The sequence below is a fragment of the Anabrus simplex genome, chromosome 1 (genome assembly GCF_040414725.1).
Source record: "Anabrus simplex isolate iqAnaSimp1 chromosome 1, ASM4041472v1, whole genome shotgun sequence".
In the NCBI taxonomy this organism is placed as follows: Eukaryota; Metazoa; Arthropoda; class Insecta; order Orthoptera; family Tettigoniidae; genus Anabrus; species Anabrus simplex.
This window is the reverse complement of record NC_090265.1, coordinates 1490259373-1490277778: the sequence shown is the minus strand read 5'-3', so window position 1 is coordinate 1490277778 and position 18406 is coordinate 1490259373. Positions and strand designations below refer to the sequence as shown.

General features: G+C 39.2%; 1 protein-coding gene across 2 annotated transcripts in view; it reads left to right on the top strand.

Moving 5' to 3' along the window:
* Positions 1–18406, top strand: part of Mat89Ba (nucleolar protein 6 Mat89Ba) — a 332508-nt gene that overhangs the window by 100855 nt on the left and 213247 nt on the right. For both annotated transcript variants that reach the window (XM_067137975.2, XM_067137976.2), the window contains one exon: positions 4243–4425. In XM_067137975.2, the coding sequence (XP_066994076.2) occupies positions 4243–4425 (183 nt within the window). The remainder of the gene's footprint in view (positions 1–4242; positions 4426–18406) is intronic.

The following is an 18406-nucleotide window of genomic DNA, read 5'->3' as shown; positions in this document are numbered from 1 at the left end:
GATTGATTGATTGATTGATTGATTGATTGATTGATTGATGAGAGTGCTTCCCCCATCATGAGAATTTAAATAGTCTCTCAGTTTGTCCGTTGCTCGGGGTACATCCCCGGCTAACAGTCACAGTGGCCTGCTAACGCTTTCCAAACTTCAATGGCTTCACATTCAAATGAGTCTTATTATCAAAAGCGCTCAAGTAATCATTCTTATCACTTAGAAGTGAATGATAAATCTGTCTCCAATTTTTCATTAATTCAGACCTGTGGAATTATGGCTTAGTGGCAAAAATCTTCGCTTGAATTCAAAGGATCCCAGTCCTGCGAAGATGAAGTTGGTCATGCTGACACAGTTGTCTTGGGGTTCCCGATGTTCAAATTTTACGTCTCTCCTAGCTCGTATCGATTGATTTTGAAAAGTAGAGTGGGGTCTACGTGCCTGGATAACGGTTCGATTTCAACTTGAAAACGTTTGCTAGAAATAGAAAAGTTCTAGGTGTGCCTCACCTATGTCATGGCTTTCCTGGCTTCCTGCCTTCACTCCCACCTCCTTTCATGTACATAAAATAACATATTTCCACAGTATTATAAGTAAATAATTGAGGCATATACGATATGGCTCAGTACATCATTATAGACCGTTATGCCTTTCAGCGTTCAGTCTGCAAGCCTCTGGGAATTTACTAAACATTGCCACAATCGTCTATTTGCAACTAGTGCTGTGGTCCCATTTATTTCTATACCTCTTCTTTAAATCATTGGAGACTGAGTCTAATCATCGTCGTCTTGGTCTCCCTCTACTTCCCTTACCCACCATAACAGAGTCCATTATTCTCCTAGGTAACCTATCTTCGTCCATTCGCCTCACATGCCCCCACCACCGAGGCCGATTTTGCGTACAGCTTCAACCACCGAGTTCATTCCTAACTTAGCCTTTATCTCCTAATTCTGAGTCCTTCTACCATTGTTCCCACCTGCTTGTACAAGCGATCAGTCTCGCTACTTTTATGTCTGTTACTTCTAACTTATGAATAAGATATCCTGAGTCCATCTAGCTTTCACTCCCGTAAAGCAAAGTTGGTCTGAAAACAGACCGATGTAAAGGTAGTTTTTTGTGGGAGCTGACTTCCTTCTTACAGAACACTGTTGATTGCAACTGCGAGCTCACTGCATTAGCTTTTCTGCACCGTGATTCAATCTCTCTCACTATATTACCATCCTGGGAGAGCACACATCCAAAATATTTGAAATTATCTACCTGTTCCAGTTTTGTGTCACCAATCTGACATTCAGTTCTGTTGAATTTCTTATCTAATGACATCAATTTAGTCTTTGAAAAGTTAATTTTCATACCATACTCATTGCACCATTTTCAAGTTGCAAGATATTAGACTGCAGGCTTTCGGCACAATCTGCCATTAAGACCAAGTCGTCAGCACATTTCCACCTAACTGAATCCCTCCCTGCCACTTTATACCTTTCAGCAGATGATTCATGTGGACTACGAACGACAAAGGTGAAAGATTACAGCATTGTCTAACACCTGTAAGTACCTTGGCCAAGAACTCATTCTACCATCAATTCTCACTGCAGCCCAATTGTCAGCATAAATGCCTTTGATTGATTTTAATAATCTACCCTTAATCCCATAGTCCCCCAGTATGGCAAGCATTTTTTCTCTCGGTACCCTGTTATATGCTTTCTCTAGATCTGTGAAACATAAACACAACTGTCTATTCCACTCGTAGCATTTTTCAGTTACCTGGCGCATACTGAAAATCTGATCCTGGCAGCCCTTCTGTGGTCTGAAACCATACTGATTTTCATCCAACTTCCTCTTAACCACGGATCACACCCTCCCTTCCAAGATGCCGGTGAATACTTTGCCTGATATACTAATAAGTGAGATACCTCGATAGTGGTTGCAATCTTTCCTGTTGCCTTGCTTATAGATAGGTGCAATTACTGTTTTTGTCCAATCTGAAGGTATCTTATCAACACTCCATGCTGATTTTGATACTCTTTGAAGCCATTTTATCCCTGCCTTTCCACTATACTTCTCCATTTCAGGCCTAATTTAATCTATTCCTGGTGCTTTTTGACATTGGAGTTTATTTACCATCTTTTCCACTTCCTCAAGTGTAATTTCACCAACATTATTTTCCTCCTCCCTATGAGCTTGGTTGTTCGCGACACCACCAGGAAGATTTCCTTTTACATTGTTCAAAATATTCTGTCCACCTCTCCAGTGATTGCCTGGGATCTATTATGAGTTCATTGAATTACCCAAAACACTGTTCATTTCCTTTTTACCCTCCCTTCCCAAGATTCTTTATTATTGTCCAGAAAGGTTTCCCTGCTGCTTGATCTAGCCTTTCCAGGTTATTAACAAAATCTTCCCACGACTTCGTTTTGGATTCAACAACTATTTGTTTCGTTCTGTTTCTTTCATCTCCGTACAATTCCTTGTCTGCATCAGCCCTTGTTTGGAGCCATTTCTGATAAGTCTTCTTTTTACATTTACATAAATATTTGTGAATTCAATTTTAGACCTTCCCGTAAACTACCATTTCACTCAGCATGAATAAAATTCTTTATAGCCTAGATTGTAATGCCTCATTCCCCAACTTTACATACCGATTTTCAGTAAATTCTCTTCAGCCATTTTCTCGTGATGCGCTTATGTACAGGCAGGCAGGCAGGCAGGCAGGCAGGCAGGCAGGCAGGCAGGCAGGCAGACAGACAGACAGACAGACATGACTAAAAATTAAAAACGGGAGATCGTGGGTTCGAGCCCTACTGTCGGCAGCCCTGAAGATGGTTTTCCGTGGTTTCCCATTTTCACACCAGGCAAATGCTGGGGCTGTACCTTAATTAAGGCCACGGCCGCTTCCTTCCCACTCCTAGCCCCTTCCTGCCTCATCGTCGCCATAAGACCTATCTGTGTCGGTGCGACGTAAAACAAATAAAAAAATAAAAAATAAAAAGTGCATTCCTTGTTATTATGGACATGACCAATAAAGAAATACCATTCTTCTTAAATTCTGAGCAATGTACAGACAAAACTCTTATTTTATATATATATAGATGTTTCTTTGATTATTGCCACTTTCATGTTCTATACTGGTCACCCAATTTTCACAGTTGCCCCAGCGCAAGGACTGCTCACCATTTCTGGGGAACGGCGTAGCCTTTTCCGAGGCTGATTTAAAAATCTCATTTTCATTTTTGGCTTTTATTGTGGTGGGGTTGTCGCTCCCAAAGGCATTTTAGAGCTACTGAGAGGAGGTGATTGGGCCGCTCATAGGATGAAGTACAGACGTCTTTTGCAGCCACATTGAATGATTTGGCCATGTGGTTAGGGTCGCACTGCTCTGAGCTTGCATTCGGGAGATAATGGGTTTGAACCCCACTCTCGGCAACCCTGAAGATGGTTTGCCGAGGTTTCCCATTTTCACACATGGCAAATGCTGGGGCTCTACCTTAATTAAAGCCATAGCTGCTTCCTTCCCACTCCCAGCTCTTTCTTATTCCATTGTCGCCATAAGACAAAGTGCAAAGTGAAGCAAATTGAAAAAATTATACAGCCCCCGTTAACTTGGGGTCAGATGCTACACGATGGGTTCCACTGTCATTTCTTACACTGAGGGGACCATCACCTCACGTATGGACACTTATCTACTTGAAGCTGTTGTTCACCGTGGGGAGATCAGGTTATTTATTGCTGCCCGACACTCAGTGTTGAGACACTGGCTGTTGGCTGTACAGTCTACTCATTACCATAGCAGGATGACTGGCCAGACAGAATTATTGATTAATGGACTTAAATATTTGGTCTTTAATTGAAGGTTTTGAATTCCAAGACAACGTAGATGATGTTGAATCTGGATCACTTTCTGAGCATTTTGCAGCAAAAAGGGAAAGATGAGAAGGAAAACAGTCCAAGAACAGGACAAAGGACACCTTTGATATGTACTGTTTAACCCATTAACATTATCCTTTCCCAGTCTTTGTGAAACTGCTTACATATCTCATTATTATATTTACTGTCAACAACTCTTGTATGTTTGTTCATTTGTTTGTGTACATCTCTGAAGTTAATTTCTTTTGCTTGTATTTAATTTTCATCCTTCATTGTCACTGATTAGATCTCGGCTGTAGATATTGTGTTAAGTGTGTAATATGCCCTGAAAATTATTTCTTTAGCTTTATTTTTGGCATATGTATATCTGTTCGCTTTGATGTGCAGCTCACTGATGAAGCACTCTATGATGAGTTAAAAGTGAAGATACCCCTTGGATCGTTTCCTGCAAGTTCCAAAGGCATGTTCCAATTCTTGAAGCCTATAGATGTTAGGGTTGTGGGCTCATATCAACTTGGTTGTTGTGTGGGACCCAGAGCAAAGGTAAACATCCGAGTGCAGATACCTAAGGTAAGTGTGTACGCTTGATTTATTAATGACCAGCAGTACCTGCTAGAAATCAGATTTAATGCTTTTGGTAACAATAATGAACATTCCAATGAAAACTGAATGGACTGTATGTGTTATAAGTTTGTTTTTGTTCTGTCTAGATGTAAAAATGACGTATTTATATTGTGGCAGGCTATCAGGGTCCTTAAATTTGCTATGCAGAGAGATAGCATGTTTTACTATCCACTAAATTTATTGAACTACTAGTTAGTGTTAATTACAAGCTCACTTGCATTTACATTTTCCACTTAACAGTTTTTTATATCTCTCTCTTGTCGAACTCCTGTTTTCCATATCGCTTCTCATGGACTCGCTCCCAGTGAATGACTCTTCACAGATTTGTGACCGTCTCATAACTTCTTGCTTTCATTCATGATTGATGTACTCAAGACTGACTCACTGGATCCTAATTGGGGTGGGCCAGTTCAGCTCAATATAGGCCCACAAAAGATTCTAGCCCTTGCCCTGGCATTTTTCTAGTTCTCAGGAAAGATTCCCGTCATAAAAGAGGTGTTAATAATGTGCGTTATTGTAGGAAGAATGTCTAGAATTTTTCTTAAAAGGGACAGGTATATTCAGTAGTGTCCAAGTAGACCCTGATTTTATGCCATTGGGGTTGCTCTTTACATCACCTGGAGTCACATGAGAGAAGTAGAATGTTTCTTCGCCATGCCTTCCCTCTGGAGATATTCTGTCAGTAGTGGCTCTCTTGGTGTTTCTGTTCATCTGGATGGTTCTTGAGCTAAAATAATCATTCAGATTGTCCAAAGGTACATTTCAGTTACTATCCTTTGTCTTTGTTTTATTTAGACTCATACCACAGAGAGATTTCCATACAACAGTAGAGTTATGTGTACTAAAAATACGCTGCTCATATGAAATTTTAGTGTTTCTTATCATCTGCATTGTTTTATTTTGGAGTCTTTTATATTTCTCAAAATTGTCCTGTGCTGGATGTTTCACAGACTGGGCAGAATCCAACCACTTACCAAAAGTCATTAATCTGATAAGTGTGGCTTGTTATCAAGGAAATTTTTAAAGAGGTTGGTGCCAAAATATAGACGGAGGGAAGAACTCCAGAAAAATTTTGAGGTTTATTTGAAAGGGAGAAGTTTTGAAATTATGACGATAGGGATAAGACTTACAATTGAAAATAACCAAATGGATGCAACAATACAGCTTGTAGAAAATACTGTATTGATAGCAGGACAGAAGATGCGTGTGCAGGGAACAGGGATGCCTAGAAATACTGGGTGGTACAATGAGTAATTCAGAATGAAAAGGGCGGAAGTAACGAAAGAATTAAAATAATACAGGAAGGTAGGAGGGGGGGGGGGGGATGTCTTGAAACAAGAATTACGTTCTGTAGCAAACAGAAAGAGTAAACACAAAGTACTCATGGCAGAAGAAGCAAGCTGAAAATTGAAACAGAGATTCTAAAAGAAAGGACAGTAAGAAAGTGTGGAATAGAATAAACCAAATCTGTAGAGGAAGTGAAAGCTCAACACAAGCAAATACTGTATTAGTAATGGGGAATGGATGAAACATTTCAGACTGCTATTAGATGGGGAGGATAGTGGGAAACCCAAAATAGAGAAGACTTGGATTTCGAGAGGATTGAAGTACACCGTGCGTACCTTACACCAGGAAATTTCAGTTAATGACGTAAAAGATTTAATAGAGAGAAAGGGCAAAGAGGAAAAGCAGGAGCAATTTCATGTATCAATAATGAATTTTGGAAAGAAGTAGGTAAAAACAACTTTATCATTGAAAGCATAGTGAAAATATTCAATAAGATATTTGAAGGGGTGAGAGTAACCAAAATCATGGCAGAAGGGAGTTATTTGCCCTTTATATTAGAAATAGGGGGAGGGATCAAATCCAAGTAACTTTAGAGGGATAACGTTACTGGATTCACCAAATAAGATATATACAGGGATATTGGCAAAAAGACTGATGAACTGGGCAGAGGAGTACTCAATCTTGTATAGACTGTAATCAGGATTTAGAAAGGGAATGAGGACAAGTGATAACATACGGGTATTGAAAAAAAAAAAGAAAAAAAAAAATAAAAAATAAAAGAAGCATACTGTACATCATGGCAGTCAGTTTAGAGAAAGCTTTTGACTCGGTGAGTAGTTGGGCTGTGAACATGTTCCACTCTGTCTAAAATGGGGTCGTCAGGATCAGCTGTTGGTGATTTCCATGTATACAGATGACACTTCTGTAGTTTGAACCAGGTGTTTGCAATAACCTCTTCCTGCTCAACACAGAATTCATAGTTTGTATTGAAAGCTCCTATGATGATAGTATCACTATTCAGATCTTAAAGGATGGTCTCAAGTTTCGCATAGAATGCTTCTGCATCATGCTTCTTGTTGCCATTAATGCTTTCACGGCCCGTACTTATAGGCATGATATTGTATAGGCTTTTGGGCTTGTGCCCTGTCAAGAAAATAAGGTAAAATTCTTAACGTTTCACAGAAAACTGTGCTCTGCGTCCTTAGAAGAATTCCCGACTGTCCACGAGAAAGGCTTCTTAAACGATGACGCTTTTGAATTTGGAACATTAATAGAAGTAGAAGTGGAAATGGTATGTTCATTCAACACCAGATGGCCCCTAGGACATGGCACAACGCTAGCGTTCGAAGCGGAAGCTGGCCGAACTATCACAATCAGACTAAGCGGTTCACATAATGTGTTTGCGTAACTTATGACAGGTGTAAGACATCGACATAAGCCTGGAATGAAACATCTGGCGACAAGGAACGTACGAATTTGGAAAACACCAAGACGAATTAACAATAGTGAAGGGGCAGGGGAGGGAACTACCTACGTAAATTCTTAATTGCTGGCAACCAGGTATTACTTAAATGATAGCCGGTGTCCCTGTTGAAATTGTTAGGATTACTACGTATTACACGTTACAATTCTCATGTTAGGTCCGTATTGAAATGTACGTAAATACGTGGGGACAATTTGTCCTTGGTTTTACTCAGAATGTGAGCATTTTTAGTGGTGGTGCCAAACACGGTTTTTATATTGTGTTTGTGGAAGACCTTGGCAATGCAATCTGTGGTGTTGTGAATGTAAGGCAAGTAGGCAGTTCCCTTCACTTCTTCCTTCTGTGAGATTTGCTTGGTCATTTCTCTGGGATGTAGGGCTCTATGAATCTGCAAATCGCTGTAACCATTACCCTTAAAGGCGACTTTGAACGTGTCCATCTCCATCTGGATATGTGATGGCTCACAAGTTCGTCTCACCCTCTTGGCGAGTGTTGTGAGAATGTCTTGTTTTTGTGCTGGATGGTGGTGAGAATCTGCTTGAAGATAGCGATTTGTGTGGGTAGGCGTACGATAGACGGTATGTCCTAAGGAGCAGTCCGGTTTCTTTCTTATTAGAACATCTAAGAAAGGAAGGCATCCGTCCGACTCCATCTCCATAGTGAATTTTATTGACGGATGTTGCTGATGTAGGTGGTCTAGAAATAGATGATGTTTTTCAGGACCTTCTGTTCAGATCACAAATACATCATCAACATACTTCCACCTTATCATAGGCTTGACGGGCGCTGAAGCAATAGCCTCCTCCTCAAAATGCTCCATAAAGAAATTAGCCACTACAGGCGAAAGTGGACTTCCCATAGCCACTCCGTCCATCTGTTTGTAAAAATTCCCACCCCACAAGAAATAGCTGGATGTCATGTAGTGGTATAAAATAGCTTAGTAATGTCCTCAGGGAACAGGTGTTCAATGAGAGACATAACCGAGTCAATCGGCACTTTAGTGAACAAGGACTCCGCATCGAAACTCACCAAAAGTTCATTAGGTTGAAGGGTTATGGTTGACAGCTTGTTGACGAAATACTGAGAGTCCCTGACGTATGATTCAGTATGTCCTATGTGTGGCGAAAGCAATTTGCTTAAGTATTTAGCCAGAGCGTATGTAGGAGAACCTATCGCACTAACAATAGGTCTGAGGTGAACATCTTTCTTTATGGATCTTAGGCAGTTCATATAATCTGGGTGGCACTGCATCCCCCGGGGACAGATGTTTAGCCTCCTCCAATGCCACCGCGAAGCTCTTAAGGCAATCTTCAATTCAATTCTCGGTAATTCGTCAACAAGCTGTCAACCATAACCCTTAAACCCAATGCACTTTTGGTGAGTTTCGATGTGGAGTCCTTGTTCACTAAAGTGCCGATTGACTCGGTCATGTCTCTCATTGAACCCCTGTTCCCTAAGGACATCACTAAGCTATTTTACCACTGCATGACGTCCAGCTATTTCTTATGGGGTGGGAATTTTAGAACAGATGGGCGGAGTGGCTATGGGAAGTCCACTTTCGCCTGTAGTGGCTAATTTCTTTATGGAGCATTTTGAGGAGGAGGCTATTGCTTCGGCGCCCGTCAAGCCTATGATATGGTGGAGGTATGTTGAGTATTTGTGATCTGGACAGAAAGTCCTGAGAAACTTCATCTATTTCTAGACCACCTAAATCAGCAACATCCGTCAATAAAATTCACTATGGAGATGGAGTCGGACGGATGCCTTCCTTTCTTGGATGTTCAAGTAAGAAAGAAACTCGACGGCTCCTTAGGACACACCGTCTATCGTAAGCCTACCCACAAAATTGCTATCTTCAAGCAGATTCTCACCACCATCCAGCACAAAAACAAGGCATCCTCACGACACTCGCCAAGAGGGCGAGACAAATTTGTGAGCCATCACCTATCCAGATGGAGATGGACACGTTCAAAGTCACGTTTAAGGGTAATGGTTACAGCGATTTGCAGATTCATAGAGCCCTGCATCCCAGAGAAACGACTAAGCAAATCTCACAGAAGGAAGAAGTGAAGGGAACTGCCTACTTACATTACATTCACAACACCACAGATCGAATTGCCAAGGTCCTCCTCAAACACAATATAAAAACGGTGTTTGGCACCGCCACTAAAATTGCTCACATTCTGAGTAAAACCAAGGACAAATTGTCCACACTTTTACATCCTGGGGCATACAAAATTCCCTGTACGTGCGGTAAAGTATGCATCGGCCAAACATGCTGGTCCATTGGTACCCGTATCAAAGAATATGAACGTAATATTCGTCTCAACCAACCTGACAAATCGGCAATAGCTGAGCACGCTCTATCATCGGGTCATGATGTAATGTTCCAAGGTGCTCGAGCTCTTACCCACACTAGACACGACAGGTCCAGGATTATACGGAAAGTTGTGGAAATATGTAGTAATCCTAACAATTTCAACAGGGACACCGGCTATCAATTAAGTAATACCTGGTTGCCAGCCATTAAGAATTTACGTAGGTAGTTCCCTTCCCTGCCCCTTCACTATTGTCATTTCATCTTGGTGTTTTCCAAGTTCGTACGTTCCTTGTCGCCAGATGTTTCATTCCAGGCTTATGTCGATGTCTTACACCTGTCATATATTATGCAAACACGTTATGTGAAGCGCTTAGTCTGATTGTGATGGTTCGGTCAGCTTCCGCTTGGAACGCTAGCGTTGTGCCACATCCTAGGGGCCATCTGGTGGTGAATGAACGTACCATTTCCACTTCTACTGCTATTAACGTTCCAAATTCAAGTGTCATTGTTTAAGAAGCCTTCTCGTGGACAGTCGGGAATTCTTCTGAGGACTCAGAGCACAGTTTTCTGCGAAACGTTAAGAATTTCACCTTATTTTCTTGACACGGCACAAGCCCAAAAGCCTATACAATATCATGCTTCTTGTCTGCTGTTTGTACATATACTTGTAAAATATTAGTCTTGGAAGGTGTACTGTTTAGCTGAAGCAACAAGGAAACCGGCAGGGGAGTGGTACTCTCACATTGTTACTAATGTTAAATAATTCAATTTCTTTTTCAGCACTTTGCCTAATTTTCTTTTTCTTTCTATTTAGAGTCCTCCTTCATGCAATAAAATCATTCTACATTACACATTTACAAATTCATCTGATGGCCCTTTTACCAGTTTGATTATTCAGGAACTTCCTTCATTTAATATTTGGTCCAACCAGCTACATAAACAATTGTAACATATCACTTTATCAAGAACATTCTGCTACATTCAGAATGTCAACATACATACCCATATGTTTTTATATACAATTAATCCTACTTAAAGTCTATTTATGTTAATACCATATTTGCCCTACATAGGCATACTTGACGGTCCTTCAACATCATGAATCATGTTTTAAAATACCCATATTATTGTAATATGTTTGTAAGACTATAGGTGAACAGAGAGTGCATCATCTTGTGTGATATGATTTTATTTGATGTATATCTTTCTATGTTTTTGGAATTGTTGTGACTTCATTAAGTAGCTGAAGAGATCCCAGAAGATGAAACCTGCCCTATTTGACATAATTTAATTTTCATAAGTGAATACATTGTTATAGTATTGACAAAATAAATAAAGTGGATTTCTCTGAAAAAATCTACAAAGGTACAATTCCACTGCCTGCGGCAAAGGGTGACATGTAGCATGTAGCTGGCAACAATTGTTGCTATTTGTAGCATGTGGTTTGTTATCAGTGGGACAGAAAAATGTGGTATGCTATGTGTATTGCTGGGTGTAGCGTGCGTCGCTTGTGGAGACGCGTCGCCTACTACAAACGTTATTCCATCAAGGCAACAGTTTCTCACCTGACTTCATCTGACGAGGATGTCTTTGCAGGCTATTGCGGCAGCAGTGTACATTGTTATTCAGCATGGTCGTAGGAAAAAATGGCACCGGTGATGGAGGCGATAATTATTCGTTCGATTAAGTCATATCAAGAAATTGTTGGTTGACGACAAAGCGCATTTCAAAACTTTTGCACAGATCAGCCAGGAAGATTTTGAATTTTTGTCAGAGAAGGCTGGACTGATGATTGCGAAGTCTGATACCAATTTTCGTGAATCAATACTGCCAAAAGTTAGACTGTTGCTTACTCTTCGATTTTTGGCTACTGATGACAGCTATACTTCCCCGATGTACTTGTTTCGAGTTTCTGATCCTAGCATTTCGCGAATCATCCATAAGTCGTAAGTTTTATAAGACAATATACAAACTAATAGTATTGAATAGGTGGACCCTTCCTACCCTTTGATATTGATAGTCATCCATGAGGTGCATATGGCTTTAAGAAGTGCCTTGAAAGATGTCGTAAAGGTAAGTAAATCTAAGATAATTAAGAATCGAAATGGTAAATGATTACAATATTGATATTTCCAGTTTTAATTTTGTTAAAAGCAGTGCCGTCAACTGGATTAACTTCGTGGCAGAATGAGGAAAATTGAGGAGCGTTTTTTCAAAACTCGACGTTTGCAGCAAACATCATTTTTCGGGAAATGTGTTTTTTTATTTTCATTTAGAAGCATATGCATGAAACATTTCAAATTTTTGTAGATATTAGTTCCAATAGAGACAAGCACGGTGCCTGAATATAACTTGAAACTTAAGGTGGATGAGGTAAGATTAGAAGATAATTTTCTCAAGTTTTTTCAAAAGTCGATATATGCAAATATTCTGGTAAAATGGAACTTCACATTAATACTTTTAACTGAATGATATACTTTTGTTTATGGAATTATTTACTTATTTTTATTTTTGTTAACTTGTGAATAATAGTTTTTGAATATTCATTGATTTTTGAGTTCCGTTGTCATACATTTTATAATATAGGCTACTTGGTGTTGTAAGATTACATACTATTATTAGATTCTAATATACTTAGCATCAAGCAAAGTAACATAAGACAAAGTTAGGTATTAACCTATATTATCAATCCTATTGTAATGAATGAACACATTAATATCACACAGGTTAAAGTAAAATTAAGTCTTACAAAATAGTCTACTCAATATTTAAGAACTCATCAAAACACATGGCCATCAGAAGGCTGTTACTTGTCTTCTAACACGACCCTGTAGAAATCCACAGCATCATCTGATATTTCAAAAAAATTTAACTGAGCTTGAACATTCTTCTTCTTTTCTTTGCTCACCATATTTTTCTTTGGTAAAACAGAGGATTTTAGCAATGCCTCATGGTTGGATTTCATTTTCAGAACTTCAACTTCCACTGGGTATGCGAAGCAGGTATACTGATATGGAGACTCTCTTATGTCTTTTATTATAACTACAAAACATGATATTGAAATTATAGACAGACCTTGTAACTTGTTTTGATTGATCTTGTTTAAAGAAGTCACATGATGATGGAATTCTGTGATATCTTCATAGCAGAGTTCAGCAGCTTTGAATTGTTTCATCCTTTTAGTTTCTGTACTTATGGGCAAGTCTTTTGAGTCCATGAATGCATTTAATATTAAGTTCGTTTTTAGTTCTAGCCAGCTTTCCAGGTACCCTTTTCTTGTATCTAGACTTTCTTCCACCGACACATTCCTGAACCGGCACGCCAGTTTCAAAATCTTCAGATTCATTATTCATACTGTTGTAGAGTGAAATAGTTCCTCACACAGTAACTTCTTTAAAACTTCTCAAGAAATGAGTTTCATTTTGTCGACGACAATGAGGGCTAATCACGGGAACATATGGCATGCAGTTCCAAGAATACATCCTTTCAATAAAGGAGTCCGGCATTCCATTGTTCCACAGAATAACTCTTCCGATTATCCATGAGAATGTCACGTGATTAATAGTTAACTGCATTTATTGACTTTTGCTTTAATTTTCTGAGAGCATATATCGACTTTTGTAAAAACCTAGTGATTTCAACCACTTCTATACACGGCAAATATCGACTTATGCAAAGGATGATTGCGCAGGATGGTGAGCAAGGTCAAACTAATAACATTAGCTTGCATAACTCAGTTTCGAAAATTTTTGCATTTATCGAGTTTTGGGAAAATGCTCCTCAATTTGTGAAAAATATAAGAAGTCATCAACAAAAAAATTTTCTTCCTAGCCCACTAGTAACTTGCAGTGTGACATAATTCTTCAACTTACCACCCTTCTTTGGTAAAATTATAAACAGAGTGAGTCTGGGAGATTCTGCCATGTCACAATGTAAGCCGAGTGTACAGAAACACACTGATCAAATGTATCTTGGAGAATAACAAACAGAGAAATCTTTTCTGTTTGAAACCTTTAACAGAAGATGTGCAGAATCCGGAACATAATTGGTGACTTGAGGTCATGTGCATATTTTCAACATTTTTAGTGCATATGTTCATGCATATTTTTGGAGTTTTTAGTGCATATGAATCCGGGCCCTAGTCATGAGAATCAGGGACCATTTCTTCAATTATACACTTATAAGCGTACATGCACCTACGGAAAAGGAAGATGAACTAAAGGATAAGTTTTATGAAGAGCTTGAGAAACAGTACAATGAGGCACCTAGACATGACATTAAAATAGTAACTGGGGACTTCAGTGCAAAAGTGGGACAAGAGGAAGGATTTAGACCCACAATAGGAGCACAGAGTTAACATATGGAAAGTAACAACAATGGGGTACGGCTTTTGACTTCACTATAGCAAAGAATGTTAATCAGTAGCACTACATTTGAGCAGAAGGGAATTCATAAAGAAACTTGGGAGGCACCAGGTGGGAACACCAAGAATCAAATCGACCATATACTGATTGATAAAATACATGCATCAAATGTACAGTACAGGATGTGCACACTTATAGAGGTGCGGATATAGATTTCAGACCACTATTTGGTGAAAGCTAAATTGAAACAAAAGCTTGCGGTAAGAGTCAGAGGTGAAGCAGAAAGGAGGAACGGATTTAACTAAGAACAACTTGATGATGCATGGAGGAAGGAATATGAAAGACAAGTTGAAGGTTTGAAAAACCATAAAAATGCAGTAACAGTGGATGAATCATGATGGGTGATTAAAGAAGCCATCACGAATGCAGTCCAGGAGGTACTAGGAGAAAGAAACACCCAAGGAAGGATTGGTATGATGAGGAAGTAAAGGTAGCCTTGGAGAAAAGAAATAAAGCAAGGATGATATATAAGCAAAGGGCAACAAGAGCTACTCATCAAACATGTGGAATCAGAAGGGAAGCTAAGCATCTTCGTAGAAAAAAGAAAAGAGCAATGGAAAAAATTTGATAAAAGAGATGCAACAAGATTGTGAGGATAAGAGAAGTAGGAAGTTTTATAGAAACATAAAGCAGAGGAAAAGTGGATTTCAACCAAGAGTAAGCTGCATACAAAATAAGGAAGGAAATACCCAGGAAATATTAGAAAGATGGGTGAAATATTTTGAGGAGGTTTTGAATCCAGTTAAAATACAAAATGAAGAATATGAATTAGGATTGCCAAATAGTGAATCTAATGGTGATGAATCTGAGGAATGCAGTAGTGTCCTCTTATTGATGAAGAATAAGTCACCAGAGGAAGATGGAATAACAGCTGAGTTGCTAAAATATGGTGAAACGGTATTGATACAAACATTGTATAAGTTGTTATTGGAAATCTGGCGAGCAGAGAAATTACGAGAAGAATGGGAAACAGCTTTAGTGTACCCAATTCTTAAGAAAGGAAATAAATTGAAATGTGAAAATTATAGAGAGATATCTCTTTTGTGCATAGGGTACAAGATCTTTACCATAATAATATCTAAGCGTCTAACACACAAAGCAGAGCAGGTTCTTGGAGAATATCAATGTGGATTTCGTGCAAACTGTTCATATCTTTACAATGAGGCTCATCCTGGAGAGGTACTATGAATATAACATATCACTGTATCAACTGTATGTTGATTTTAAACAAATGTACGATTCAGTGTGAAGAGAAAAACTACTCATTGAAATGAAAGCCCTTGGTTATCCTGGGAAACTGATTAGGTTGGTGAAAACAGCTTTGAGCAGAAGTAAATCTAAGGTATGTGTACAAGGAAAAGTATTGTGAACCATTGATGTAAAAGTGGGTTTGAGGCAAGGAGATCCATTGTCTGCTGTCCTCTGCAATATTTCTTTAGAAACAGCTGTGCATACCATCACTGCAAATCGTGAAAGGAACATATATAATAGACTAATTCAAATATTGGCATATGCAGATGATGTGGCCATAATTTCTCGTACAAAGAATGCACTTCTTGAAACGTATGAAGAATTGGAGAGGGGAGCACAGCAAGTTGGACTGGTAGTGAATAACAATAAAACTAAGTTCCTAGTGAGTTCCAGATCTAGTCAACCTGCAAATGCACTTAGGTGTGGAGAAAAGTGTTTTGAAGGGGTACAGGAATTAAGAAATCTAGGTGCTCTGATTACTTCACAAAATTAAACAAAAAAGGAAATAAGCGCTGGACTGGACGCAGGAAATCGATGCTATGCTGCCTTAATTAAACAGTAAGAAACAAACAAATATTCAGGAAAGCTAAGTTGATAATTTATAAGACTGTCATTAGACCACTAGTTACATATGGAGCTGAGATCTGGTTATTAAATAAAACAGAAGGAAATAGGTTAATGACTTGGGAAAGAAAGGTATTTAGAAAGATTTTTGGGCCAGTTAAAACTGAGCTGGGATGGTGTATTAGATCAAATCAGGAACTTAGAGACCTGTACCAAGAACAGGATATAGTATCCTTGATGAAGACTGCTAGAGTGTGTTGGCTAGGACATGTCCATCAAATGGAGACTACAAGAGAACCTAAGAAAGTGCTGGAGGGGCATCCAGGTGGAAGACGATGTAGAGGTAGACCAAGAAGAGGTGGAGGCTGATCTACGTACCATGTTAGTCCGTAGATGGAGGACCAAGGCATCAAAGAGAGCTTTGGAAGAAGATTGTTGCGGAGACCAAGGTTCTACAAAGACCATAGCGTCAAGCGTCAAGGAGTAATTAAGTAACGTTTAAAGAATAACTTTTCTAATAACAAAGTAATTGTTCTCAGGTTCCAAACAAACAAGAAGAGTGGGAAAGAGTATCACGTGATTTTGAGACTTCATGGAATTATCCTCACTGTATTGCCGCATGTGATGGAAAACATGTTCTCGTGAAGTGCCCAAGAGGAAGTTGCAGTCAGCTTTTTAATTACAAGGAAACGTTCATCATCGTGTTGATGGCAGTCACTGATGCAATATATTGCTTCCTGTACACTGATGTTGGATGTCAAGGAAGATTTTGGATGGTGGAGTATTCTGAAAACTGGCTTTTAGAAGAATTTATCAGAAAACAAATTTTTTCCTCCCAACTCCAGAACTTCCTCCAGAAAGAGGAACATCATCGCCTTATGTTCTTGTGGTGGAAGGTACATTTCCCTTACAAGAGCACTTTATGAAACCATACGCTGTTTGTTACGATAAAGGCTTGCTCCCTAGAATCTACAATTACAGACATTCACATGCTCGCAGAATAGTAGAGAACTGCTTCGGATTGCTGGCCAGTGTTTTCCAAGTATTTGGAAAGCCTATGAAGATTAGTTTAGAAAATCGAGTAACTACCACATGCATTTATCTGAACAACTTTCCTCTTGAAACGTTCTATCTCAGTATCTCTTTATTCGCCTCTGGGGACATTTGATGCGACACCTAAGATAGTAGCATAATTTCTGGATCATGGCGCGGAGTGATCCAAGCTGATGCAAGCATGGACCCTCTGGGAAATTCAAGTTAATACAGGCATGGAGCCTTTGGAAAACAAACCACGTCAGAATTCTTAAGAGGTGAAAGCCAATAGGGATGAGTTTATGGAGTATTTCATCAGATGAAGGCAGTGTACCGTGACAGGAATCGGAATGCTTAGAGCTACAGGAAGTTGTAGAAGCTTCTTGTACACTGAAATTTAATCATAATCAACATTTTTATTAAAATGTATTAGAATATTGTAACCTTATTCTGATTACTTTACCCTCTTACATTTAACATTTCTAATAAACTTATACCAATAGAAAGAAAGATAACTTATGGAAACTATGGCAATAAGCAGACATAGAAAGGAAGATAAAGACTGTGATGAAACAGTGGAAGACTTTGCATAATTGTAGTTACAGAAGTTCATAAGCAGTTAACTTATTTTATTTATTAAAAGGAAAGGAGTGACTTAAAATTAGCTCTCCATTGCCACCTGATGTTGAAGCAGTTTTTCTCGGAGCATCAATGTGAAGAAGAAAGGTAAATAGATTATGCTCAAACCATGTGAAGAAGAAAGGCAAGTAGATTATACTCAAACCACATTTTTCCTCTCAATGGAGAAGCACCTCTAGGTTTCATTTTCTGAATTCTTTTGTGCTCTCAGTGGAAAGCTGAACGCAATTTTTTTTCCTTCTTAGTTCCTGAACACTGCTGTTATACAGTGTGTCTCGCACCCAGTGGGGCTGGCAGTCAACATACACATTCACGCTCCGAGCGGTGTATTTATAACCTCAGGCTGACTCACTAATAAAATAATAATAATAATCGTATGGCCTCAGCTACCATATGCAGACATTTTAATTTGACCGCCATCTGGCTGTCTGCCCGTCAATTTCGATGTTCCGTTTTACTCTAGGCGCACTAGATGCCAGACAGAGTCAACCGAAACTCTCTTGGGAGTCTATGGCTGAGATTTAATGAATTTTGTCGGATAAACACCAATTGTGTCACCAGAGATCTTTTACATGCCGACAACATACGACATGGAGTGTCGAATGGACTTTTTTCCGCCCTTCAAAAATCTGACTACCTCTGCCGGGTTTGAACCCGCTATCTTGGGTTCCGGAGGCCGACACTCTACCACTGATCCACAGAGGCAGCTATGCTGTCTCACTGCATAACCACGAGGCGGTCAGTTACTCAAGTTTTTGTGTCGTGGGAAGCCGTGAAGTGATAAGTTTGTTTGCAAGAGCATGTGTGGCTGAATGGCACTAGAATTAGTTAAATTACTTACATTATTACACCGTTGAAATGCCAGTGAAATTCATGCTTGAGCAAAGAGTTTTTATGTATGACACATGTAACAACGGAGTCATGTAG